General features: G+C 49.9%; 1 protein-coding gene across 1 annotated transcript; it reads right to left on the bottom strand.

The window, feature by feature from the left end:
* On the bottom strand, positions 1–27,860 carry TGFA (transforming growth factor alpha). Its single transcript, XM_034430673.3, has 6 exons — positions 27,624–27,860; positions 17,799–17,852; positions 7,290–7,407; positions 5,753–5,902; positions 3,772–3,881; positions 1–2,643 (listed from the first exon to the last, which is right to left on the bottom strand). The coding sequence occupies exons 1-6, from the start codon at positions 27,661–27,663 to the stop codon at positions 2,636–2,638; spliced, it is 480 nt and encodes a 159-aa protein (XP_034286564.1). The 5' UTR covers positions 27,664–27,860; the 3' UTR covers positions 1–2,635.

Raw genomic sequence — 27,860 nt, forward strand, 5'->3', positions numbered from 1 at the left:
TTTGCATAAAGAGTTCCTTATTTAATTTATAGCCTTCCTTTTTAAAAAAAATACAACGAAGTATTATGAAAAGTGTATTTCACTCATTTAAATATCTATTAACTCAGCGTATTAAGGAAGAAACAACAACCAATCACATAAACATCTTACACGAATCAAATTAATTTATCCACACAATAAATTAAAATATTAAATAGCAACCTTCAGTGCAACATATTCAGAAGAAAAAAGTGTAACCTTGGCTAAAAATAAAACTTCAGTTTGGTTATGGACCAAACTAAACTTAAATTGTGAAAAAGGACAAAATGTTAACTTGGAGTCAACACACAAAATGGGGAAGGAAGAGGCATTTAGTGGCTGATAATTCAGCATAACTCAAATGCACTTAAGATGAAAAAAGGGCTCTTTTGCTTTAGCAGAAACCTTTCATTTGAGAATTTTAAACCATTTTTCTCCCCCAAAGCCTTGTTACTTCTACGCTCAGCTTAGTGTCGATCAATTCCATGAGTCCGGGTCGCATCAGATTAAACAATTGCTAGCTGAAAGGGGGCCGTTTATTTCTAAACAGCATCACAGAACAGAAACCCAGAGAAGAGCAGAAGGTTGCCTTCGGTGGAGGCTCTTTCCTCCCTTGGAAAGGGGGAGAGCATCCTGTCCTGGAGAAACTGCTTTGCCATTCGAAGTATCAAAAGCGTAATACAGGAGAAATGCAACCGAAGCCCTCCGATGCTGGAGCTCCTGAACCAGGTCTGGTAGGAATCCAGCTTTCCTTAGGGGCAATTCTCAACTGAGCAAAGGTACATTTTCTTTAGCTCTCTGGCTCTAACTTAAGTGGCTTTGATTATGCCTTGAGGGGTTGTGCAAAAGGCCGTGCTTTTTGGAATCCCTTTCTTCCTTCTTTACTTATTTGAGAAACTCCCAATCTATAGATTGGTTGTTGAGAAGCAAGGCTAGGAAAGAAGGGGGGGGGGCTTAAAAACCAAATTATTTCCCTTTTGAGGAAAGCCAAAGAGGGAATGCCATTATGATAAGGGCAGAACAAGAATCGACCCACTAAAAATAACGGAAGCATTTGTCAGCCAGACAACTTGAGGAACAAAACCAATTGGTCCCCATTTCATTTCTTTGTCACATGGCCACAAAGTTTATGGCACGAAGCTCCCGTCGACATGCCAAGCCATCCGTCTGGGGAAATGGAACCTGAAAAATCAGGAGAGTCGGCAAATATATCTTCTTTCCATCAGCGAAGGAAAGAAGGTGAAACTGGTGCTTTGGCTTGCATGCAAATCAGAACTAATGGTTGGCCAATTCAGAATGGCTTCCTGAGGCATCTCTCAGATCTATTACCCTCTCTCTCACTGGAAACCAGGCCATTGGTCTCCACTGGGCCAGGCCTCTAAACCTCCACGCAACTGCCAAAGGCCCAGTTCCCTCCACCTCAGGAGCTTCTCGACCTTGGTGAGAAGAACTCAGCTTCCAAGGTTCTCTGGGACTCATGGAATGCCCCCAGAGCTCACACTTGCACAGGCTTTCCCAGAACTACCTCACTCTTGGAACCAAACCCTTATGTTGTGCCCGGAGGGTGGGGGGGGGAAGGTCAAAACATTCAAGCACCCACACAATTGTGGAATATTGTCCCCAGTCCTATGGAATGTTTGTGACTTGGAGGAATCGTCTATCTCCCAAGACATTGCAATAGTTAGAAGCATGTAAACCCAGAAACGGTGCAGCGTTTTAAAAACACCTCTGCTAAATATTGATTTTTAGTAAACTTCTCATCTAGCTCAAAGGTGTTTACGTCAGTATTACAAACAAGCCTAGATGCACCTCTTTCAACACCCCATTCCCACCTGTCATGTAATAACTAAGGCTTCTGTGGTCTGTTTTCTTGTTGGAAAAAGGTAGCAAAGCTGCCACCAAGTTACCCAGAGACCCCGGCCGAGGAGGCAACAGGGATTTCCCACTTGGCCAGGAGCCAAGACTCAGAAGGAGGGAAGGAAGGGGAAGCACTTCTGCTCTCACCTGGCTCCAGTCTACCCTCCCCCACAATGGTTTTTTTCCCCTCTTCCCCAAACAGGATACTACAAACACGGACAAGGCTACTCGTCTTGCAGTTTTTCTACTTGCGGCTGAACGGTCACAGGGAGGGTGGTGCTACCCCCAGAGGCCCAACGGGGAGCATCCTTCCGCTGGAGAGGAGTCAAAAGATGCAACAGATATGCAAAGCCAAGCCAGCCCTTCAGGTGACGCTGGATCCGGCCTCCATTAAATAGATCTTTTCCAAGAAAAACCAGGCACATCCCGCGAACAAGCTTGTCCTTTGGTGCTTACGGTAAATGTAAAGCTGCCGATTGTCGCTCTTCTCTATTTCGATTAAAAAGAAGTCTTGGAGATTTGCTGGTGGTCACAAACCACACGTAAGTTTACTCAGAAGCTGCACTGACCACAGGGTTCCTTCAGCAAAGTTCTGGACGCCCAGCGTTATGGGGGAAGATCCGGAGAAGGCCTCAAAAGTTGCACTAGATGGGCTTTCTGTTTAAGTCCCTGGAAACTGTCTTGTCCATATTAAAGTTTTTCTCAGAATATCGTAGGCCTCCCAGGTAGAACTCTGCGCTGTTCCCATCTGTGGTCGCTGTCAGACAACTGCAAAACAAGCAATGAGGTCAGTCCACACCACAAGAAGCCTCTTTAGTTTGGACTGCAAGGCAGGGGCGCAGCAACAGAATACTGACCACACAACGGGGGGGATGATCACCACAACTTCAAAAGGGATGATTTAACAGGACCACAGAGTTGGAAAAAGGACCTTGGAGGTCTTCTAGTTGACCCGCCTTGCTCAAGCAGGAGGCTAGACAGGCCTTCAGCCGAGACCACCGACTTTCCCATTCAAAAAGGATCTAACCTCTGAAGGACGTTGGGTGGAGCAGAAGGAGAAGAAGATGAGGCCGCTTTATTCACCTCCTTCCCTGGGAATTGTTCATTCAGTGTGTTTTGAGGACATGGATTGGGGACGCGTATTTTTCATACTACGTGTTACAAACCAGGCTTCTGTCCAGTGGTGGAATTCAAATTTTTTTATCACCGGTTCTGTGGGTGTGGCTTGGTGGGCGTGGCTTGGTGGGCATAGCAGGGGAAGGACACTGCGAAATCTCCATTCCCACCCCACTCTGGAGCCAGCCAGAGGTGGTATTTGCCAGTTCTCCGAACTACTCAAAATTTCTGCTATCGGTTCTAGAGAACCTGCTGGATTTCACCCCTGCTTCTGTCTCTGTCTCTAATCCATCCTTCTGGGTCAGCTTTCTCTTGAGCCAAGTGTGACTCCTGGGAATGCCACCAATACTTTCTCAGCAGAGTTATGGGAGGTGGCTCCCCTCTGAGGGCCTTCCTGACTTCCCATCTGGCCTTGCAGCTTCCGGGGCATGAGTGAGTAGACTTGGCCCTGCTTAGCTTTTAAGATCAGCCAAGATGTTCAGGTGCCCGGAGCCCTCCGAGGACTTCCCATCGTTCAACTGAAGGCAGGGGTCCTCTTCACAGAGAGGCTGGAGAGAGCCCCCCCCACCCTCCATACACACACCCAGCAAACTTTGCACTCTCGTCTGGGACACTGGCCCAGATCCTCAGGGCTCTCCTCTCCCAGCATGTTCCCTTCTGCTTGCAAAGCCAGAATGCTCAAGTGCCAACCTACTTCCTTTGCTCAAGCCAAATAGAAGAACCAGGATTTTATTGTCTGAAATTACAAACGCCGGATTGGCACAGATAATGTTGATTTACCTGTCTCTGAGTGGCAGCAAGACGTGGCCCCCTTCAGCAGCCCGGTGGGTTTCTCATGCCGGCAAACCATCGTCCTGCACCACTCGCAGTGCTTCCGTATCCTGCAGCAACTGCACAAACACACACAATGGTGGGTTAATCGAACAAAGTTTGGGCCAAGAACGGGAATGGCTGGCAGGCAAGGAGGGAAAGGAAGGAGCAGAGAATCACTTTCTGGAGCAGAAACAATGGGGGACTTGTTGGGAGGCAGCCTCGGGCGGGGGGGGGGGGGCACGTGGCTTCAACCTGTCTGAACCAAGACTTGTGTGCAGGGTCCCGTAGAAGCTCAGATTCACACCAGAAATGGACCACCGTCCCTCAGTCAGTCAACGGCATGGAAGCCCTTCAGTCCAAGACTGGAATCCAAGTCTTGTCAGCAGCTTTTCGGCTAACCCAATACTGACAGCCAATATGGCGGGCTGACCCCAAAACCCACCATCAAGAATTAGGCTGAAAGGCACGGCAGGTGGCGGCCGAGGCCAGGAGGCCCTTTGCCCAACTTCGCGTTGTGTGCCAGTTACGCCCTTTCCTGGATAGGGAGGCTCCATCACTCAGGCCCTTGTCATCCCCTGTTTGGACCATTGTGATCCACTCTAAATTGAAGAGCATCCAGAAGCTTCCAGAGGTACAAAATGTGGCCCCACAGGCCCGAATTTTAGGGGCCCGAAGAAGGGTGCATGTAACACTCAGCTCTGGGAGCTGCACTGGGTTCCGGTTTGCTTCCGGGTCCAGCTCAAGGTGTTGGTTGTGTCCTATAAAGCCCTACATTGCCTGGGTGAGGCTACCTATGGAACCGGGTTCGCCCCATCACACCGGCCTGCCCCACCCGGTCAGGCAGGGAAGGCATGCTGCAGACCCCATCAGTCGAAGAATTTCAACCGGGGGGAGGGGGGGGAAATCTAGGAAGAGGGCATTCTCTGCCATTACCTCCACCTTATGGAATATCCCCACCCCCCCCGCCCGGAGGTGAGGCAGGCCTTCCCCCGTCTCCTGGCCTTCTGCAAAGGGTTGAGACGTGGCTCTATGGCCTTGCATGGAGAGCCCAAGGGAGCACCCGGCTGGGGGGCTCCCTTCGCCTTCCTCAACCGTTTTTAACAGGATTAAACTGCCTTCTGAAACATTTTCCTGCCAATTCAAAATTTCTTCCAATTTAAATTTCTTAATTCTAAATAGCAATAGCACTTGATCCATCTGTCCATTACCCTTTGCTAAACATTTTAGGAGAAGCAGAAAGTGAGAACAGGGCTGTTTTGTGCCCTTTGGAGCTTATGAAACGTTACTGACAATCACAGCCTGGGTTTTAGCACTAATAAGCATTGCGGCATCTCACACAGCCACACCTCCTGGCAGAATTGGAACTTCTGAGTATAAAGTCAGATTTCCAACTAGGAGCTTGTGACTTCAAGGAGAACGGACCAGCAGCCAGGGCCCAAGCAGAGGGCAACCAAGCGTTCATTTCATGCAATCATGTGCACAAAATATTCCGAGTTCCAAATCCTCCTCTGCAATTGTGACACAGGCTCCCCTGAGAGCCAGGCGGGCTGTTTGAAGCCTTTCGGGAGGTTCTGAGCTCAAAAGGGCTGCTTCGCCTTTCAGAGCCCGGCCTCAAGCTTGAAAGCTGCGTCTGCAGCTGTTTTGCCCCCCAAGCAGCTGAATTTAGAACCAGCTGCATGTAGCCCCCTGCCCCTGCTCCCCCCAAGCACATTTTACTCTCAAATCAGGGAATCTACTGGATTCAATGTAGGCAATGCTCGGGAAGGCAATGGGACAGTAGTCTGCCAGATGCTGCCTTCCTCCATGTCGATCCTCACTTCTCCTCCACCCTAACAATGGGGGGGGGGAGATCTGCCCTGCGCCGAAGGAGCCCTCCTGGCCTGGAGCTCTTGCAAAGAGGTTTCAGCAGATGCGGATTCAAGCCAGCACTCCGTAGAATTATACTTACTGTATCAGGACGCAGACCATGACAACGCCGATGGAGGCGACGATGGAAACCACCACCAAGGCGGTTATGGTTTGCTTCTTCTGTGTGGCAGCCACCACTGCTAGGAGGTCGGCGTGCTCGCAGCGGGCTCCTATGTACCCAGAATGGCACCTGGCAAGGAAAACAGAAGCCAAAGCCTCATTTTAGGAGGGGAGGGAGAGAGGGAGGGGGGAGGACCACCGGCTCAGTTCGGGCCAACTGAAGTGAGATCTGGCTGCCTTTGCTGGCCAAGGACGGCCTACAGCAGAACGCGAGAGGCTTTGGAGGGGAACCGGCCCCACTGCAGCTCCGTGTCCAAAGCCCGGTTCAAGCACCAGGATGGCTGTTTGTGCAGCCGGAGGATCCACCCAGCGAGGGAGAACCCACCACCTGCTCAAGCGGTGGAGAAGCGTTTGCCATCAGAGCTGCCCTCAACCTCACCACCTTTTTATGAGCCTCCATTTCCGTGTGGGCTCATCTCCTCTGCTCAGTCTTTTTTAAACTTTAGAACCATGGAGTCACAGGGCTGGAAGAGACCTTGGAGGTCTTCTAGTCCAACCCCCAACCCATGGCAGGAGACCTGATATCATCCTGGACAAACGGTTGTACGGGATGCTATAATCCAGATGTTGAAGGTTTATTGCCTAGGTGGTGTTTCTCACCTTAGCAACTTTAAGAGGTGTGAACTTCAACTCCCAGAATTCCCGAGCCAGGAATGGAGGAATCACGGGAGTTGAAGGCTACACTTCTTAAAGTTGCTAAAGTTGAGAGGCCAGGGGCCAGCCCAGCTTCAGAACACCAGAGTTGGAAAATCTGATCTTGGTTGAGAAGCCGGTTCTGCTCCTGCCTCAAAGACAGATCACGGCAATCTTGTTCAGCTGGAGGCTGAGAATCTTGGGTGATCTCAGGAAACATCCAATGCCAGGGGTCTTGCAAGGGGTCCGATGCAACAGGCGTGCAAGTCCTCCTGTGCATCCACAAATACACAGACGCTGTTTCCCAGGGCAAGGAAAGCAGGAGCCAGGCTGCTCCCTTTCTTACGAGGCAGGAGCTGAACCGAGAGAGAGGGGGGGGGGAAGGGGTTCCTGCTCCCCAGAAGGAGGGGCACAAGGGGAGGGGAGAAGGAAGGTACCAGGTGGTCAGAGCAATGTTTAATTATCTTCTCAATTAAGAGTTTCTCAAGGAAAAGGCTGGACAGATGTTCCAACTGGAGTGTTAACTTTTGGTGCACGTAGATAAATTAACTTGCTGAAGGAACATTACGCCAAATTCCCCAGCACTGTTGGGCCGTTTCTGCTCTGGGGCACCGAGTTCAGCAAAACTCCCCCTTTAGAGTGCAACGGCTGCAGGTAAGCAGAGGTTCTCAGGAGACCCTCGTTCCCTCCTGCAGGGCCCCGGCCAGCAGGGAGGCCTCCTGTGCCCAGAGGCCTCTTTGCCCCCATTGCTCTGTCCCCCCACAGCCGGAAAGCCCTGGGGTGCTCCTGCGCAGGCATTTCAAAATGCAAAAATAAACACTTACACACAAGTGGGCTCTTCTTCTTGCACCAGGAATCTGCAAGTCCCATGGAAACAAAAGGTGCTGTGGGCATCTGGACAGTTGTTAAAATGGGATCTCACTGCAGCTGCCACGGGGGGATCTAAAAGTCCAAGAGGATTGATTAGTTTTCACATCTGCATTGGGACATTCAGAATATCTTTAAAAAGGCATTCCAACCTGCTTTCTTGGGTCAGTTTCTTCAGAATATTTTCAGAACGTTTTATTAAAGTGTACTCTATGATAAACTGTGAGGTTTCTTATTACGCCCATTTTACAGGCAAGAAAATAAGACCGTGTGAAACCCCAGCAAGGCCAAACCATGATTGACCTATGACCAAGAGGGACTTCAACCCAAACACTAGATGAAGGTCCTCTCTTCTATGCCAAGAAGATCCCCATCTATCCTTAAAACACCGTTGTTGCTGCTGCTGCTGCTGTTCCCCCTCCAGGATCTGCGGCCGGGAATAAACAACATTCTGCTGCTTATAATGGACTCATATGTTCAAGTGTCAGCATCATACAAAACAAAGACTTAAATGTAAACCAGAATCAAATCATCATCATCACCACCACAGGGCTGCATTTTGGGCACCTGGCAACCTGTTCACACGTACAGCCAGTTGCCAGGCTCCTCGCAATCATGTGGAAGTCAGTGGGGAATTGCAGGCGGTTGTTGCCGCCTGCCGAGTGGACTCCGCTCATCTCTGGCAACCGGCTGAAAGAGTCGCCTGCCGAGGGAGCAGACCCGGAACCCCGTTCCTGCATCTCACGGAAGGAGGGCGGCTGATGTCCTTCGGAGGCAGCTCCTTCGGCCACCCCAAGAGACAAGAGGGACAAGCAGAGTCTGGGCTCCCCAGCAGAGAAGCCCTGGGAGAAGGGAAGGAGCTTCGGGCCAGCCATGAGCGTCTCTTCACTCACGGGCTGAAAACCCTGCATGGATTTTGATGGGGAGGATTTTTGGCTCCTGAGCAGCAAGGCTGCCCAGTAAAGAAGGGAGCCACGGGGCATCTCAGGGCGGGGGGCTTGGGGAGGCTGGTGCAGCCACCCATGGGCGTCTTTCCCTCCAGGGCTGAAAATCCTGCATGGATTTCAGCAGGTGCCACTTTCAGCTTCCCAGGGTTTCAGCCACCCTCCCAGAGGCGCCACCGTGGACTCCTTGCCTGGGGCTCTGAATGGCATATTATCATCCATAATGACCACAATCAAGAATGCCAGGATTGCAGCCATTGAGTGAAGCAGTCATGTGGGCAGTCACGTGGCACCTCGCTTAACAACCAATTCACTCAACAATTGAAATTCTGGTTCAGGTTGTAGTTGCTAAGCAAGGACTTCAGGGAACAGGGAAAAGGTCCTGATATTCCGCCTCTTGGAAGGCATGATGAGCATGAAGAGCCCAGAGGGTCTTCAGGGAGACGGAAGACGCCCAAGCAGGCCCCACAGTCCAAACCCCCTTTTCATTTTCTCTTGCCTGCCTGGAGATCCGGCTACGAGATGCGACCGTGAGGGATTCAACTTCAGCATCCCAGGAGCAGGAACAGCTGCTGAGCCCAGGAAGGAACTTGGCCATATTTTTCTCAGGCCGGTGGGCTGAGAAAGAATGCACTGCCATCAAACCACATCCATTTGCAGGAAGAGGCTAATGGAGCGTGACATCAGTCCCAGCCTTGGAAACCATCTGTCTTGAAACTGCCTTCTGAATCACTTCCATCCTCAGCGCTGCTTTCCACATCAGCTCTCCCAGCTGCCCTATCAGGAGCTGCCTTCCAACCTCCAGGCGCTGCCGTGAGTCACGCACGCCGTTCCCTTGGCGGGCATTCCTTAACTCCTCATGAGACACTCCAGCAGGTGCAACCAGGTGTGTTATACAATCACCCCAAAGTTGCACCAAGCTTCATATTTCACGGGAAGAAACCTGCCCTAGGTGGATTCTGAGAACTTGAGCACTGTTGGTGGGTGGCTCTGCCTCCCTTTTTATTGTCGTCGACAACCAGGAGAGGCAAACCTCAGCCAAGCAGCCTTTGGCCAGCACATGTGCAGCAGCCACAGCCGAATTCCAAAATGCTCCAAGTTGCAGATCAGAGGCGTCTGCAGTCGGAAATCGCTCAGTGCTCGGTGGCGATAATTTCTGAAGCCTAAATTCTTGACTTCCGGATTCCAAGGGGGAACGGCGTTAAATCTTTTCTGCTGGGAACAACAAAGGCTTCGCTGCAGCCTTTTAAAAGCGATCCCATCTGTCATTTTATTTGATTGACTGTGGTTGTCCCACTCCAAAGGACTCCCACTGCACAAGCTTTCATAGACCGCAGCCAGTTTCATCAGACACATCCAGAACACAACTTAAAGCAGCAAAAGACTCAGAAATCGAGAATTCTCCTTTCGGTCCCATTTTTGGCTCTTGCAAGCGAGGAAAGGGGAAACCCAACGGTTTCAAGCATCCTTTCTCTTCCAGAAACTAAGGCACACCAGCTAAATTAAACATATAGAGAAAGTCCTGGACTTATGACCTCAATGGAGCCAAACATTTCTCTTGTTAAGCAAGTCAGTTGTTAAGTGAGTTTTGCCCCATTTTATGACTGTTTTGCCCCAGCTGTTAAGCAAACCACTACAGTTGTTAAGTGAATCCTGCTTCCTCCATTGATCTTGCTGATCAGAAGCTGCCAAGTGCCTGGATTTTAATCTCGTGACCCGCAACAGTTGTATGAGAAACATTCATCAGGTCACTTTTGTCAGTGCCGTTGTAACTCTGAATTCTTGAGGACACCTGTCCTACCCTCGGCCACACCACAGTCTGGTCTGTCCTGCTCCCAAACCCCAGACCAGGATACATTTGTCACAGCCCTTCACCTTACATCAATTTATCTAGTAGTTTATAGTGATTTAATAGTCTACCTCAGTGGTTCTCAACCTTTTCCTCCACCACGGACCCCCTTTAAGTACCTTTTGTGGCCACGGGACCCCCAAGGCTTAACCCAAGATTCAAATCGTAACGTTTCTTCCAGCCTTCGCAGACCCCCCGGGATGACATCACAGATCCCACAGGTTGAGAACCTTTTTCTCCAGGGATACAAGACCAGGCAAAGGAATCAACCCCCCCGCCCCCCCACTGGCGGCCGTGTCTTGGCTGCTCCCATTTTATATTGCAAAGGGTGAGGATTAGCCTCCCCTTCCTCGGGAATTGGGACAGTGTGTGTGTGTGTGTGTGTGTGTGTTGGATTCCTACTGCTTAATTTTCATTCAGAAGAGGTTCCCTTCTGCCTGTCCCCAGCCCCAAATGTTCCCCTGGCCCTCCCCAGAGCGCTTGCAAACTGTATCCTGCCTTGTCAACTAACCCCTCTGGAAATCTCGGTTCCATTTCAAAGCCTCCTCAAGTTCCTGTTCCCATTAAGGGAGAGCAGACCAGGCAGCAAAATTAATTGAAGCCATTTCCTGGACCCGGCTCAATGTCGCCTGGAAGAGATTATACGGCTTTGAAACGGGCACATTTGAAACTCGAAGTGCTTCCTTGCTCTGACTCCGGCGGAGAACCCAAAGGTGCTAAAAAGCCCAGGCAGCGTAGCCACACGGGGCCATCAAAGGTGGAGGAAGGAGGTATTTTTCCACTCCAGAAACCTAATGGGAGGATGAAAAATTAGCCCAAGGATGGACTCGGGTTAATATTTATTTGTTTTTATCTATTTTTCACATTTTTGAACCATCCACCTCCTTCAGAGAGGGTCTTTTAGGGGAAGGGGGTGTACAATAAAATGTTAAAATATAAAAATAATATAAAGGTTAAGACTTTAGAATTTAGGAGGTGGCAAGGATGCTTAAACTGTTAAAAGGCGAAGGGGGGAGTGAGTCTCAGGGCATCCATCGGCCGCACAGCTGCCTGCTCCCTTGAGAGCCCCACGTTCTCAACTCTTTTGCGGAAGACCAGAAGAAGTGGGGAGGGGGAGAGAGACTATTCCATAGGGGAGGGCTAATGGCAGAGAAGGCTCCCCCAGTCGGAGTTCTTTGACTGATGGGGTCTGCAACATGCCTTCCCTGCCTGACCCACCTGGGACGGGCTGACGTGATGGGACAAATATGGTTCTGTAATATGGAGCTGCATTAAAAGGAAGGGCTTGTAGGAGCCCTTAAAAAACAAGCTTCCTAGCAATTTTGGGTAGAAAGGAAGAAAAAGATTAAAAGACAGAGACCTGCGTCAATCTGCGGACGAAGCTTAGGCCACCTGATGCACTTGCACCAATCTCTCTCTCTCTCTCTCTCTCTCTCTCTCTCTCTCTCTCTCTCTCTCTCTCTCAGCTCAACCCACCTCATAGGGTTGTTGTACGCATATTCGGCACTTATAATAGTAATAAAAGCAGGATAAAAAGCTAATAAGCAATAAATAAGGGAATAAATATATTGGCTATGCTCTGCTAACCCAGTAAGGGAGCAGCCGGGAGAATAGTTCTGCAGGATACATTCATGCAGTTCATTTCCATGGCCTGAGATAAGTGAGAAAAAGTAACCGTTTAGGAGAAACTTTTAGGCAGGACGGCCAGTGGGAGAACTGAAACAAAGGGAGGAGGTAAGAACTGAAGAGAAGAGAGGAACTAAACCAAGGGCTGTTGGCCAGCAGGAATAAATTCAAATGTTGAAAAAACAACCTGCACATGGTCACACCCACAAAACCACCTGGTTCCCTCCAGAGTCCCCTTTCCAGCCTCAGCAGCTTGTGCCGCACACAGGTGAGCTGGTTTTCCCTTTGCAGCCATCATTTTGCCAGGGAGGAAACGGACGGAGGCGTTTGAGACAGCCAAGTTGGAAGGCAGATGCTCCAGTTAGGAAAAGGCTCCCCTTTCGTTTGCCGATGGCAGTTTCCACCTTGAGGAATTGGCACGGAAAATGGAGACAAACAGCCCCTTTGATGTGGAGGTTGCAGAGCCTCCTATATTTTCCCCCTTCGCATCCAAAGTCAAGCTTAGCTGCTAGAAAAGGCTTTTTATTCAACTGCCAGGAAGGAACTGCCCAACAGACACAGCCTGCTTTTCAACCCGGGGCTGCTGCGTAAATAACCGCGATGCATGAATTGACCCCTTGCAAGTCTCCAAGCCTCCTTCTCTTTGAACCTGGGCAAAGCATGAACCCCCCTTCCCCCCACATCCTCTACGGACATCAAGACATTGCTGGGGTTTTGTTGTTGTCGCAGCCCCACCGTACCAAGTTGCCAATATTTCTGTAGCCAGAAAAGTGAAAAGCTGAGAGGTTTATGGCCTCCCCCCCAACTGCCTTTCAATTATATCCTTTCATAAAATCCCCCAAACCTCAGAGGGACCTCAGGCAGTGGAATAATTTCACACTTGTGGGCCACTGTACGAGTCAGGCAAAACGGTTGCCAAAGAATAAGTGTGTGGGATCTGGAAACCATGCAAGACAGAGGGAGCCTCCGCAATGAGCATGACTGCCGGCATTTCTGCACAAGCTCCTTTCCCCCGCTTTTCTTCCTATTTTAAGGTCCTTGAAGGACTTTAGTATATTCGTGTATCTGAGAGTATCCCACAATAATGTCCACTCTGAAATCTCTGGCAGCTCTGACAGTATTTTCCTACTGCTAAACCTCTCAAACGCCTATAGAAGTAGATATAACATCCCAGCGTAGCTGAGAGTTCAAGGACCTCCTTCCTACACTTGTAGACATGGTGGGAGGGGGCACAAAGGCTCCATTTTGGCCCTGGCTTGCTCTCCAATTGTCTGTTTTTTTATAGGACGTGTGTGTGTGTGTGTGTGTGTGTGTGTGTGTGTGTGTGTGTGAGAAAGACGGGGGGGGTGTTAAATGGCATCTCTAATTGCCTAGGTTCCTGGCTTTTGGCCAGAGCAACACAGTCCCTCTTGCTAGCATTGTTAGCTGCGAAGCAGAGAGTCTGTTTCCCCACCTGAACAGGTTTTGTTACCTTTTGTTACACATTGACCAATGCTCGGAATAAGTGACCCATTATTTGGGCGTTTGCTGGGCTTTCAGCTGTCTGATGCCCGGCCTTCCCTCCTGCCTTGCTGGGTTTTGCTCTGCTTCTCCTTATGCTGAGGGGCTACAAAGCAGCAGCATCCCACATCTCGCACAAGAGCGTGGACGTCAGAATGAAATAACAATTGTACTTCCTTACTACCCCTTGAAGTGCCACGCCTGACTCGGCAGCTGCCACACAGCCTTCCCTTCCCAAGGCTGCAAAGCATCTCCAGGACCGCTACTTGATGAGTAACAGAGAGCGCCGCTTCAGCCGAAATTAGCAACTCCCCTTTGATCTCCTGGCTTCTGGCACTCATCCTAACCCTGCCCAACAACAACACCCAGCGGCTCCAGCAAAGGAGGCTGCCCAATTCGGCTTCAGGAAGTTGAGCTTGGCTTGCAGGATCAAGAGAGCCAATCAAGCCTTTCCCATCTAGGGGTTGTCCCCAGTCAGTGTGTGTGTGTGTGTGTGTGTGTGTGTGACTCGCTCCATGAGTTGCAGGACCCTGGAGTGTCAGAATGGAAGGCGGCTGGGCTGAATCTATCTAGGCTCAGAGGGTCCGTGAGGGGACTATGGGGCAGGCAGAACTTGGGAGATGCCCTCAAGGCACCCTTTGGGCAAATCCTGCAGTTCAACTGCAGAGCCTGATTTTCCTCTTTCGGAGAGGAAGGTGAGGAGGTCAGGGTGGGCCTGAGAAAGACCCTGCCCCAATTCTTCTTAGATTGGCGGAGAACCACCATCCGCTGGCCCTCTCCCTCTTGCAACACTTCCAACTGCAGAACCAGGTGGCCCTCAATTCCCATAAAGCCCAGGCAGTCTGGTCACTGGGAAGGGATTGTGGGCGCTGTAGTTTAAGGCACTACGTTACCTCCCACTGCACAACTGTGTTTCCTACTTTGCTGATTGTTAAGTTGGGCTTAACAGGACAATTTGTGCTGCCAGATTTTTCAGTGACTGCAATCTAGTGACGGGAAACACAGCAGCCCAGAGAAGCTCCTGCCAATGAAGAGGGGGGGGGGTTTGCTCAGCATATGGTTGCTACATGCACCAATACGGTATTAGCTTAATGTTCTATAAGGAACTTTATGAAAGCTGATGGCTACTTCCAAGTGGGATTTTTTTTCATCCTAAAGATTCCAGATGTTGAGGCCCAGCATGGGGGATAGCAGGAAAGACCCAAAGATCCTGATGGGAGACAGGAAGCTGCCTCCATCCTGTCTCTCATCAGCTGTGCCCTAGGGACAACTTTCACAGCCACCCAGAGAAGGGACACCATTGCTTCTTGGAATCACCCGTGATCAACTGGAGATGCCTCTTCATAGAATGACCAACTTGAAAGGGGCCACCGAGGACACTGAGTCTCATCCTCTCCCGTAGGAGCCCCAATTATCAGCCTTCCCAGAAAATGATTCCCTGGCTTTGCTTGACCGCCTCCAGCAAAGAGGTGCCTCTCCTTTCCTTGGTCACTGGATCCTACCACTCTTATTTAGAATAGAATAGAATAACAGAGTTGGAAGGGATCTTTATTTATTTATTATTTATTTATTAGTTCAATTTATATGCCGCCCTTCTCCGAAGACTCAGGGCGGCTTACAATGCACTTATAGCAATAGCCTTCATTCTTTTGTATACACCTGCTTATTAGGGCTTTTTGGCCCCCCCATAAGCGGTGTTTCTACAAAGTCAGCTTATTGCCCCCACAATCCGGGTCCTTATTTTCCCTACCTCGGAAGGATAGAAGGCTGAGTCAACCTTGAGCCTGGTGAGATTTGAACTCACACTAATTGCAGACAGCTGGCAGCTAAGTGCTACATAACAGCATTTAGTCTGCTGCACCACCAAGGCTCTTGGAGATCTTCTAGTCCAACCGCCTGCTTAGGCAGGAAACCCTACACCACTTCAGACAAATGGTTATTAGTCTAAAGGAATTGGAATATTCTTCCCCTGTCTTAGATCCTGCACTCTCCTTTCTGGATCCTTTGGCAATCATCTTTTTCACCAGGATAAACTTTCCCAGATCTTTCAAGCTCTCCTGCTCAGTCCCTCCATTTCCACTCCCCTTCTTTGCAACCAGCGCCAGTTTCTCTGAGCCCTCCTGACAATGTGAGGCCCAGAAGAACCCGATCAATTATTGCAGTGAAAGAATAACAACTTCAGCACACCAAAAGCAAAACCATCAGCAGCAGAAACGTGTTACCAAATGTGTGAAGGGCGGGCCACGACGGAGGCAAGCGTACAATTAAAACCAAGCTGACAGACAGGAATGCCACATTTGTTCTTGGCCGCCACATAACTGACTGTCATTTTGCCTGGCAGAACGGAGGGCAAGGAAAGAAGAGGGTGCTCCTTCCACAAAGCTGGCCCCAGACGCTGCCTCCTTTGTTAGCAAAACGCTTCCAGAGAAACGATGATGGAGCCAACGCTGGCACCAAACGCTTCTCTCAGCAGCATCAACCGGAAGCTGCCAAACAAGATGCCACTGAAAGCTGCTGTGAGAAAAACCAACCACAGAGATGTCTGGAACCGCACCTGCATATTTTAGCAATTAGTAAGCGGTGCCCTCCAAAAGTATGTTGGAGAAACTGCTGGAGTTTGTTCAGCAGGGATCAGCGAGATTAAGAGAGCACGTTGCACAAGAGTCTGGGGGTGAGTGAGGATGCAGAAGCCCTTTCCCAAATGAAACACGGGAAAAGCTTCACCTGAGCGTCAGGCAGGTTGTGAAGGCAAGCCCTGGATCACTTGTTTTGCCCTCCCACTGACCCCACGATAAAGCCGCTCTAAAGCAGGCATAGAGCAGCCTCCTCCATGCCTGCTTTAGAGTGCCTTTATCGTGGGGTACTGGCTGCACAGCCCCAAGCGAAGTTCTCCGGGCCCCAGTTCTGGCACTGCAGCATTTGAGACCCATGGACGTGGGGCACTCCGACGCATGTCCAGAAGTTCTCTGACAGCTGCTGGACATGCATCCTGAAAGGCTGCAATCAAATGCTGAAATTGTGGGAGGGGGTTTTAAGCACGTGTGTCAAGCAGTTTTCTGGAAGCCCAGCAGGCGTGTGTTCAAAATGCCTCCCCCGCCCTTCATATTTCATTGTTAATAGAGCAGCTTTTAAATTTAGGATGAAATTCTCTCATAAGACAAAGAGTCAGGGAGTTCAGCTTAACTTCCGAGCCCCAGATATTTCTGGAAGAAGAAATGTTATTTTCAGAAAGACGACTTCCTCAAAAAGAGAAATTCCTCTAGAGACAGCCAGAAGAACTCCAGAAGGACCCCAGACATGTGCTAAGAAATGAGCCAAGGCAGAAACGAAAGAGTACAAGTAGTTCTCGATTTATAACCATACAATCAGCGACCACTCAAAGTTACAACGGGCCTGGCTGCAACACAATTCCCATGGTCACACGTTCAAAATTCGGGGGCTTGGCAATTGGCATGTATTGATGGGAGTTGCAGTGTCCCAGGGTCACGTGGTCACCATCTGTAGCCTTTCCAGGTGGCTTCTGACCAGCAGAGTCAACGGGGGAAGCCAGATTCACTTAATGACTGCAGTGATTTGTTTTACTGTGGCAAGAAAGTTGCAAAATAGGACAAAACTCAGTTAACAAAGGCCTTGCTTGGCCATAGAAATTTTGGACTCAATGGTGAAAGGACAAGGACAATACAGTAGTCCTTGGCTTAGGGCAACGTATACTAGTCCAACCCTTACACCCTCACGGTCAAATGCTTGTCCGGTTTATTCTTGAAAACCTCCCGTGATGGAACAGCCACAATTCTGGAGGTCGAACGGTGCCACTGATTGACTGTTCTCACTGTTACTTCTAGGTTGGATGGCTTTTAACCCGTTCCTTCACTGTCCTGCCTTCAGGTGCTTTGGAAAACAGGCCGGTCTTTTCTCTGCAACAGCTCCTCAAGCCCTAGAAGGCTGCTATCATGTCACCCCTGGTCCTTCTCTTTCCTAGACCAGGCATACCTGGTTCCCTTAACCGTTCATTGTACCGTTTAGCATTCAGAACTCTTATCATCCTTGTTGCTCTTCTCTGCACAGTTTTCAAGGTCTCAGTATCTTTTTTGTATTATGGTGACCAGAACTGGATGCAGCATTTCCAGTGTGGCCTTAGCAAGGCATTACCAAGCGGTTTGATCACTTCACGTGACTTTGATGCTATCCGTCTGTTGATGCAGCTAGGATTGCATTGGCTTTTTTGGCAGCTGCAGCACATGGCTGGCCCATACTGAAGTGGGAGCAGAGGCTGATTCACAAACAACCCCACCCCACTGCAATCTAGGCTATGCAAACCAATCAGAGGAAATCAGCTGGGGCCCCCAAGCACATGGGGTTATAGCCTTCCCCACTTGCAAGTGGCCACAAGCCCAACGCAGCTGGAAGGCCTCTGGCTAGAGAGGACTGATGTCCTCCATGTAGCCAAGCCGCAGAGTGGCTGATGTTAGCACACAGCCCCACCCGAAGAGAAGAGCAGTTGCCGGTGAAGTTTTAAGACCTTATATCCTGTGATGCAATAAACTCACCCCTCAAGGCTGATGTTGTGTTCTCTAAGGCATGGCACACCGCCAACAAAACACCTACAAGAAGAAAACATCCAGGTTAAAAACAATCAAGCAGCTAATTGGAAATACAAATTGACTTAAATTTTGATTGTACGACATCACATTGTGGCAACATATTTTAAGAGCTGTTATTTGGGTCTGCCAGACATAAGTAGAATTCTGGGAGTTGAAGTCCACACATCTTAAAACTTTTAAATCCCTGTTCTAGAGCCCAGTCCCGTTGGCGGCTGTGAGCACACCCAGAAAAGAATGCCTGTTTCTGCATCCACACGCAGCACAGGGCAATTCCACGGCAGCCACGCATTCTCTTCCTCTGAAATACGGGTGAGGGGAAAATTATATCGGCATTCAGCACGTGAGCAAATCTGCTTGAAGTCCAAACAGCAGCTCTTGCTGTGACCTACTTTCCAAAGTAGCCTTGTATTTGCAAAACCAGTATAGTTATGCACATATTATGCATACATTCCAACCATTTTTCTGGGTCCCATTTGCAGTAAGAAAAGAGACTTGTAATTTCAGCTGGGGAATGAGGGGAGGGAGGGAGTGAAGGAAAAAGAGGAACGTGTGTCAAGAGCTGCTATCGGTAGCTGCAAGATACCCTCCGTGGCTACTTGCTGTAGAACAGACATACGGTCCTTATGCACCACCTGACCCCCGGCTAATGAGGCAACCCACTTTCTGCAAAACCAGAAGCTTTTAAAACAGTTTTTCAGCCTTGCAACTTTAAGATATGTGAGCTTCAACTCCTAGAATTCACAGCGTGCCCAAACCCCCAAAATGCAATGCGTGTCTGGACCCCCACATGTGCCCGGGCCCCCGCGTATGCGCGGTGGAGCTGAACTGGGGCAATGGCTCGCGTGCCATAGGTTTGCTATCATGGATCTAGTTGAAGTGCAGACATCTTAAAAGTTGCAGAAGGTTGAGAAATGTGCTCGAAAGAATCGTAGAGGCCCAAAGTCTTAAGATGCCCCCTTTCCAGTCACACACTGAGGGCTTTCTTCTTATAAAACCCTATCACAATATTTGTTTTCTTGTCCACCGAAGTCAACAGCCTATAAACAGAACCGCCAGGGGAAATCCAAAATGTTGACATCCAAGCCCTAAGAGCAGTTCCAGGTAAGGTTCTTCCCCCCCCGGAGGAAAAGTCCTTATTCATCTGACCTTCTCAAACACGGGACCGTCCCTGGAGGAATTTTCCATGTCAGGGGCACACTTGGATCTATTTTCCTTCCCCCATTTATAAATGCCCTGACTGGACACCCAGAATTGGATCTTCAACAGAACACAAAAAATGTGGCCTCATTTGAGACAACTGAAGCAAAAACCTCTTCCTCCCAGCTTCTCCCTACCTCGCTGCAGTCGGCTGGAACCCTGGGCTGCCGGTGCATTGTGCAGTTGCCACAGATGGCTCTGAATGCAACCGCTGAGAAACTTCTCCTGCAATCCCCCTTACCTTGCAGAGTGCAAGTCCTCAAAGAGGCAAACCAGTGGTGAAATCCTACTGACTTGCACCGGTTTGGGCGAACCAGTAGTTTAAAAAAGGCTACCGGTTGGTCCAAACCGGTATTTCCGATGATCAGCTGTGCCGCGTGATTTAAAACCACTAGAAAGCAGGCAGGAAATCATGCCTTCTAGTGAATCTAAATCGTGCGGCAGAGCTGTCCCCCCCTCACTGTTCTACTTACCTTCCCAAGCCTCCTTTTTCCACGCGCAGCATGCGTTTGGTGCGTAGTGCGCATGTGCGCATGCAGTGAGCATTTGGCACGCACTGTGCATGCACGCACACAGCACGGGCAGCGAACTGGTGGGAAACTGGGGAGGATTTCACCACCACTGGTTCGAGGCAAACCAGTTAAAAAGCGAAGAACCTTCCCACAATGGCCCCGAATATCAATAGGCACAATGCAGCCTCCTAATTCATGTCCTGATGCATTCTCCACTCAGCCAAACGCCAATCCTCAAAAATCCAAACATCTGAAGAGATTACTGAATGAAATTTGAATGAAATTACTGAATGAAACTTGACTAGCAATAGCCAGGCCTCAGCTTCTGCCGTTTGATAAGGGGGTTTTCTCTTTTGTGGAAGGTCTTGGCCTGCAGGGGACCTCAGGGCCAGCCTGGCGTTGCCTTACACCGAGTCCCCTCTGACAGGACCGCAAAACAGAAACCGGCGTGACTCCATAGCGGAGGAGAAGGAAGAGGTGCAACACATCCATGGTCCAAGCCGGCATATTCCGGTTTCCGTCTGGAGAGGAGGAGGGTGTGGGCAGGGCGCTCTGCCACAGGCTGAAAGAACTTAGCCAAGGTTGCAGGGTTCGGCTCTCCGGCTACGCTGCCCTGGCATAAAAAGCTGTACTTTGACCCCCCCCTCCCCTCCCTTAAATTCTATGCCCATGAGTCACCGTGAGATGGCAGGGAAGGAACCAACACCCCCGGGCTGAAACCGTGACCTGCACATCACGTTGTGTTTGTGGGCTTCTGGGAAGGCGCAGAGAGGACCGAGGTGCAGGCTGCACAGAGATTCATTCACCCCAGAGGGCTTCCAATCGACTGCAGCAGGGAGCACGTTGGCATCCCTGGGAGGGAGGAAGCGCCTCCATCAAACCACCCACCCACCGGAGGACGGGATTCCAAGTGAGGCCATCAAAGCCCAACCCCGGGAGAAGCGGAGCAGCATGAAAGGAGGCACGGGGTGACCATGAAGGCAGAAGAAACACGTCCCGAAAAAGGCCGCCCTCCCTTGATCCACAGTCTGATCCGGGGGAGCTCTCCACCGGCTGCCACAAGGGGGCAGAAAGCGAAGCCAAGGGGAACCCCCCTGTCTCCCCAGCCATGGAAAGAAGACACCCAGGCAGAGAAAATCATCAGCCGAAAGCAAATGTTTGCACATGCTTTCTCTGGGGAAAGGAGACTGCTGAGGGTCTGTCCTGGGGGCCCCCAGGAGCCCCTCCCCCATTCAGCAGAACGGCTAAAATGTCTCTTTCTAACCTGGCTTTAGCAACCCCTCCCACCCCATGGAGGTAGACAGCCACATCTCAGTCCTCCAATAATTTGGCTCCTGATAAAACAGGTTAGAAAAAAACAAAGTTCATTTCGATTTTTGAAATCAAGCCACGTTTCTGATGGCTAGCTCCTTAATACTACACACGACCCCCAATCTCTGTTAGGTTTTCCAGGTATAAAGGCTACCTTTCCTTCTTCAGCCATGAAATGAGCTTCCTTTTCAAGCCAAGACGGATTAGGCCTCAAAGAGGGCGGCCACATCAATGGCAGAGAAGGGAGATGTTGGACGGTGAGGCTTCTGCAGTAAGAAAAGCAACCCGGGGAAGATATGGAAACTCCTCCAACCTATGTCCAATATACAATCCCTCTGAGCAAGTGTCTCTGTGATCAGGGATCGTTATGCAATTGCATTGTTTCTCACCGTACCACCCGCTCCTTCATCCCATGAAGGTTAAAAGGGGCCAAGTGAGCCATTAAGCCCAAAATGCCCGATTCCATCCTGAAGATCATCCATTGTGTTCAGCTTCAGAAACTCCCTCCCTCGCCTGCCCCCCCCCCACCGCTCTCCCCAGGGCAAGGCCTTTTGATGAGGGGGTAACAGAACGTGGCCTGTTTTACAACAAGGAGGCCATCCAGGGATTGCAGGAATCCAGCAGGCTGGAGCAGAGGTGCTTTACCTTTACTGGGTAAAATTATTAAGCACCGTTGACTATGATCTAACTCACCACACGATTTTCAGACTTTCTGATGGGTCTAAGCAGCACATATGATGACCAAGGCGTAGCCTCTCCTCTTGATAGCAATGTCAGAAGATGCTCAGAGATGGAAAATGATGACTACACATTTCTAGATTTCTTGGGAAAAGGGTGTGCTGCTAACCCTTGTCCTGGACATTTGAGTTTTGTTCTTTTTACGCCTTAAACAGTTGCATAAGAAAGGGGCAAAGCATCATGTTCCTCTTTTCCTTGAAAACTATGGAAGGAACTACATTTTTCTGACCGGGAAGGACTTTATGGTAATATCTGATATGGTTGCAACTAAAGATACAAAATGATGTTGTATCTCATGATGAGGTTGTCATGATGAGCTGACTGTTTGGAGATCTCCGGGTTGGGCATCCTTCACCATACGGCAAGCACCATGCCAGATTAAGCAGGAGCAAAGAGTTTAGCAATAATGGTCTTAATGGAATCTCTGGACACACCACAACAGCCCCCAGAACAGTAAAACAACTGAAAAAATATTCCCCTTACATTCCACTTTTTCATACAAAGGGGTGCTTTGTTCCTGGCCAGAAACTTTAGACACCCCCCCTCTTATTTCTTCTAAACGGGTGGCAACTTTGACAAAGGAACTGGATTATTTAGAAAAGACAACACAGAATATAGAATCATAGAGCTGGAAGGAACCTTGGAGGTCTTCTAGTCCAGCCTGCTGCTCGAGCAGGAGACCTTATACTGTCCCTTCCAGCCCTATGTTTCTATATCATAGAATCATGGTCAAATAGTTAATCCGGAGGCCAGTCGTTCCACTAGTTAATTGTTCTCACAATTATCAGGAAATCTATCCTTAGTTCTAGGTTTAATCTCTCTTTAATGATCTTCCACCCATTACTTCTTGTCCTGCCCTCAGGAGTTTTGGAGAATAGGTCTGTGGCAGCTCCTGAAGTATTGGAGGACAGCTATCACGTTATGCCCCCTAATCCCCTTCGTTAGACCAGGCCTAGTTCTCTTAACTGTTCCTCATATGGTTTGGCCTCCAGGCCCTCGATCATCTTTGTTGCTCTTCTCTGCATCCTTTCTAGGGTCTCGGCATCTTTTCCCCTCTTCCCTTAAAAAGCTGCCGTAGAATCCACGCCATCGCTTCAAAAGAGAAGACTGGAAAATGCACAAAACACAGAGATCTGGCAACGGTGCTGACAGCCACCCAAATAATATCGGAAGGCAGTTAATAGAGGATGGCTGCTTCCTCCGAAGGCTCTGAGGGCCCTTCTAGGCCACGTTTTTGGGCCTCCTTCAAGGCAAATATCTACGCGGGTAGATCACAGCCCAGTGCAGGTGCTTGGGTGTAGTTTTGGTTAAAATAGTTCTCCAACATCAGAAGTAAAACAGCAGCTAAAAAACAGCCATCGCCCAGGAAAAGGATTTCGGTCCCTTCGTTCTGAGGTGATGTGGATCAGCAACACATGCCTCCCCTCAAAGTCCTCCGAGGCCAAAGACATTTTTTGAAAGCAAAGATGTGGCCCTGCCTGAAATACTCTCCCTGTCCTGGCTTAAAAGGGACCCGGCTGCCATCTTTGCTTCACCTTGGAGCTCCATCTGTTGCAGAGGCCATAGCACCAGGTGACTGCCAAGACCAGAAGCCCCCCCCCCATGTAGTGACATGACAAAAGGGGCTAATTTGCTTGAAGAATCCAGGGAGCTCCTCCTGAAATGCTCCACCACCAACCAGGCAAGCCAGAGAGAGGCCTCTTCAGCAGTGTTTAAGAGGGGTGGACTCCATCTCCCAGAATTGCCTAGTTACCCGTGCTGGCTGGGGGATTCTGGGGATTGGAATCCACCCATTTTAAAGGCACTGAGACTGAGAAACACTGCTCTGCAAGGTGCAAAAGAAGGCATTCTTAGGACAAGGCAGACTGAGTCCTCGTCATCCCGCTCCCCTAATTGTGGAGCCCATCAACTCTGCCCTCCCACTAGCAAGCCTGCTAGGAAAGAGGGATCCACGGGCCCTCAGCGTCCCAGCTCCAGACAACTCTCTTTAGAGTCATCAGCAAGAGAAACCAGGCAGTTTCGGTGGCAAGAAAGAATCTGCCAGCCAAGGGTGGAGTGGTTCATTCCAGGTCTCTGAGGACCAAAAAAGGTGAGCCAGAGAAAAAGGCAAGATTCCCACAACAGGTTTTTCAGCTACACTTCCTCATAGCCAAAATCAGGAATGGTTCCTCTGTTGAAAAGCAACAAGCGGCGTTCAAATTCCTTGCAAACTGGAGAAGCAGTGGAGAAAATGGACTCCTCCTGTTTGTCAAGATATTTTCTAACAGATGAAAGAAGTTCCTTAAAGAAAATTAAAAATAAGCCTAAGGTGATTATTACAGATTGCTCTTGTTCCCTCTTGCCCTTTCTGATGCCCTCAGAAGCTGGCCCTGCTGGGGCCATTCATGCTACACAAAAGCAGCTTTTCCCCACAGCCCAGCTGAAAGCAACTTGGCCCTTGGAAACACAACTGGAGCTTCCTCCTTGAGCACTGGGGGGAAGGGGGGGTTCTTCCTTGCAGAGGGGCCAGAGGCCTTCAGATCTCCCTCGCAGCCTTACTGTGACTTTAGTAGTGAGAAGACAGAGGCGGTGCCTTGAATTGCTTAGTATATGGCTGTATATGAAATTACTCAGACTTGAACAGTAGTTGAATTACTTTAATGCTTGCCCAACTGAATGAGATTAAGAGGAACTAGCCAATTCCAGATAGTCCTTCTCAAATAACCAATTTGGCATCTATGCTCTACCCTTTAATCTTTCTTTGGACTCCCATATCCAGGGGTTCTCTATATGTCTCCTCTATTTCCTAATTACTGCATCATCTGAATTTGTTTGTCAAAACTGGGGCAACAATTTGGGGGAGAATTCCAGCTGGCAGCTGAAAAGTAGAGTCTGTGGCCCAGGAGAATCGCTGGCAGAAGAGAATAACTTCTCTGCAAGTTCAGGCATCAGAAGTCTGAGACCCAGGAGCTTTAAGGAATTTGGCTATCTATCGATCAGAGGATTGCACAGTGAATGGTGCAGATTATTTCAGCAGCACCTGTAAAAACATTGCTAGACTCTGGCAGGGCCTTACCTGTGCAATAATCTCACATGGTTAAAAAGCTACAGAAGCCAACAAGCATTGACAATTAGGGCTGGGCAGCTCTTGCATCTCTAGAAAGCACCTGTTCACCAATCTGCAACACATTAAAGGAGCCATGACTTTCCCTAGGATGGCTTCACTGCCCGCTGTGGCAGATGGGCCACACCAGAAAGGTGCGGCTGCTTTAAGGTGTTCGCAGGCAGGTGCCACATTCCTGCTCCTGCATGCAATGAAGCCTTTGCAGAGATCAGACTGAGGCCCTGCCAGCCCTGCTGAGAACTACAGGGATCGGTGAGAGGGACCCCAAAAGTTTGCAAACCAATATAAGGAGATCATCATCTCGGTTCATTCTCTCATGGATGTGTGTCCAACAGAGCAAATGCATGGATTTCAATTCTCAGAATTCTGTGGTTGATAAAAACAGCAAGCGAGGAGTCCCACTGCAAGGAGTAACTGCTTCCAATGCAGATCTCTCTGCTTGGCCTTTAAGAGGAGGAAGGGAAATGATGGCACTCTCGGGATATCTGAAGAGACACCACACAGAAGAGAAGGTGCACTAACACTTATTGGGAAGTGAGGTCTTCCTTGGCCATTGCCTGGCTTCTTGCTCACCCAGGCATTATCAGGAGACGAGCAGGAAACCTCTTCCCAGAATGGGCCCTATAATATTAGATAAGTGCATAACTCCCTCTAAAGAAGGTGCAGCCTCTTTATATAACTATTGAGCAATTCTAGCTCTAGAAAAACATGCACTTGATACCTGAACTCTCTAAGAACTACATCCAAACAACGAAGGGACCATCTTGCATGTTGCAAAGGCATCTGATTTAATCTACTGCAATGGGGGTGCTCAGGAGGCGATGGTGTTCATAATACTTGGCAGTTCTTCCAACAGAATATCCCAACACTCCTTGGGGTACTAACACGAGAGTCTTCAGTGTTGGGCCCGAGATCCGTTGGGAACACAACTCCCAAAATTCCAGTAAGCCCAGCCACCATGTCTAGAGTCGGAGGAAGCCGGAAGCTGCTTTCTACCATCTGCTTCTTACGGGAGATTCATCAGATGATTATCAGGCCTAAACAGTCCATTGCTGACAAATAGTTTTCAAATACTTGAAATACTTGAAAAAGTCCAACTAAACCTCGTCTCAGATGGCTATCATCCAATGATGGATGAACTTGGAACTGGTCTGTGTGCGCATCTGAAAACCGTTATACCACCCCAAAAGATTTATGAATTCCAGAGCTAGACCAGCTTTGTTTTAACCATGATTAGCTAGCATCATTCCACATCACTATCCTCTGGAAGACAACCGGCTTCCCTCAAGACACACATAAGCAGCCTGCTGTGGGGACAAGAGCAGAGGGCATTTCCAGATGGGCTGGCTCTTGAACTGTGCTTCTCTCCCCAAATCCTGCCTGACAGCCCCACTCTGCCCATCGGCAGCCATGCTCAGGGCTTGTCAACAAAGCAGCCTTCTCCAGCCTGTAATTTTGCAGCTAGACCTGAAATGTGTTTACTCAAAGTAGTTCCCACTTAATTCAAGGCACTTAGGAAGTAAGCAGGCTGGTAAGTCTGCATTAGGGATGCTTAATGAGGGTGCCTGGAGGCCAGGACCGGGAATTTCTCAATTGCATTGCTCTCCTACGTCCTGGGCAAGAATGGCATCACTCTAGTGACTCAGGGCAAATCTATTTTTGTTGAAAGCTCATTAGGGGAGAAGTTTCCAAATTATAAGGAAGTTTCTAGATACAAAAATATAAAAAAAACAAAACAAAAACAAAAAACAGCCAAACCCTGAAAGGAGAGCTTGCCTGGAACAGAGCAGGACCATCCAGGGAACGTTTGGAAGCTCTGCCGGAGCCCAGCCAGGAGACTTTTCCCAGCGTGGGGCTCTCTGAATGGGTTGCCACCGTAAAGTCCAGAACTTCCAGCGGCACAAGTGGGGCATGGGCATGGGGATCTCCAACCACCTAGAGTCCCTGGAGATAGAACATGTACCCAGGGTTTCTGCCTTCCCAATGGAGTTGCAGCTCCCCAATCAGAGGGAGATACGAGTGGCCCAGAGATGTGGCCGACTGGAAAATAATGCCAGCTAAAGCTTCGATGGCACATGCCAAATGCACCACAGCATTGCAGGGCCACGTCTTGATCTGCTGACTCCAAAGTGCCAGAGAGGCTGGGATCCTGGGGGGGTCTCTACTGCAATTTGTGAAGGTGGCTTTCTTCACACCTTGTGAAGCAATGAGGGGCAACTGAGAAAGAAACGCTCCGAAACGCTCCCTGGTTTGCAAAGTTACCTTCGAAGGCATTAAAGGGGGAAAAATTACTAGCGATAGCCAGAAAATTACCAGGATCAAAACTCTTTCCAATATCAAATGATTCAATTGCCAAACATTATCAGAAATTGTACCACACATCACGTAGGAAAAATGAAGATCAGCCGCTCGCTCTCTCTCTCTCTCTCTCTCTCTCTCTCTCTCTCTCTCTCTCTCTCTCTCTCCCACACACACACACACACACACACACAGGAAACACAAACCTAACAAGCTGATAAGTAAATAGTTATAATTCACCTAGAAGTCAACTTGGTACCTACAGATCCCAGAATTCCAATTAGCTACGGCGGGCCCCAGATTGCAAAAGGCTGGAAAGCTCTGAGCGCTTTCTTTCAAGAAAAGCAGACAGTCCTCATTGAGGAGGGAGGTTCTTGGCTCCCCTTCCCGGCTCTTCCCTGGCTGCTTCAGCCGCGCCGGCCGACCCACCCGGCTCTTTCCTCCCAGGCTCCCGGGCGGGCGGGCGGGCGGGCAGGGCAGCGGAGGCTTCGAAAGCCGCCCGTCCCGAACCCGAGGCGGAGACCGCCAGCCCCGAAGGGCCCGAGCGGAGCGCAGCGGCCGCCCGGGAAGAACTTTCCTCTCGCGCCCCTCGGGCCGGGCGGCGGCACTTACCGAAGGTGAGCAGGGCGAGCTCGGCGGCCGCGCTGGCCATGGTGCGGGCGGTCTGGCGTGGCGGGCGGGGAGCGGCTCACCTTTCCAGCCCGTGTCCGGCTGCGCCGCCCAGCATGCCGAGAGCGAGGCTGCCACCTGCGGCTCCGGAGGCTCCGCTCTGCACGGCCGGCCGGCGGCTCGCAGGTGTGCGGCTCGCTCCGCCCCGCCCCGCCCCTTCGCGCCCCGCCCCCCCCCCCC

Source organism: Pantherophis guttatus, chromosome 9, assembly GCF_059756535.1.
Source record: "Pantherophis guttatus breed Tessera chromosome 9, ASM5975653v1, whole genome shotgun sequence".
Classification (NCBI taxonomy): Eukaryota; Metazoa; Chordata; class Lepidosauria; order Squamata; family Colubridae; genus Pantherophis; species Pantherophis guttatus.

Coding starts and splice junctions, on each gene's coding strand:
- TGFA (XM_034430673.3), bottom strand. CDS start 27,663: ATGGCCAGCGCGGCCGCCGAGCTCGCCCTGCTCACCTTCG. Junction 17,853..27,623: donor GCTCGCCCTGCTCACCTTCG/GTAAGTGCCGCC, acceptor TTCTTCTTGTAG/GTGTTTTGTTGGCGGTGTGC. Junction 7,408..17,798: donor CACAACATCAGCCTTGAGGG/GTGAGTTTATTG, acceptor TTGGACTTTTAG/ATCCCCCCGTGGCAGCTGCA.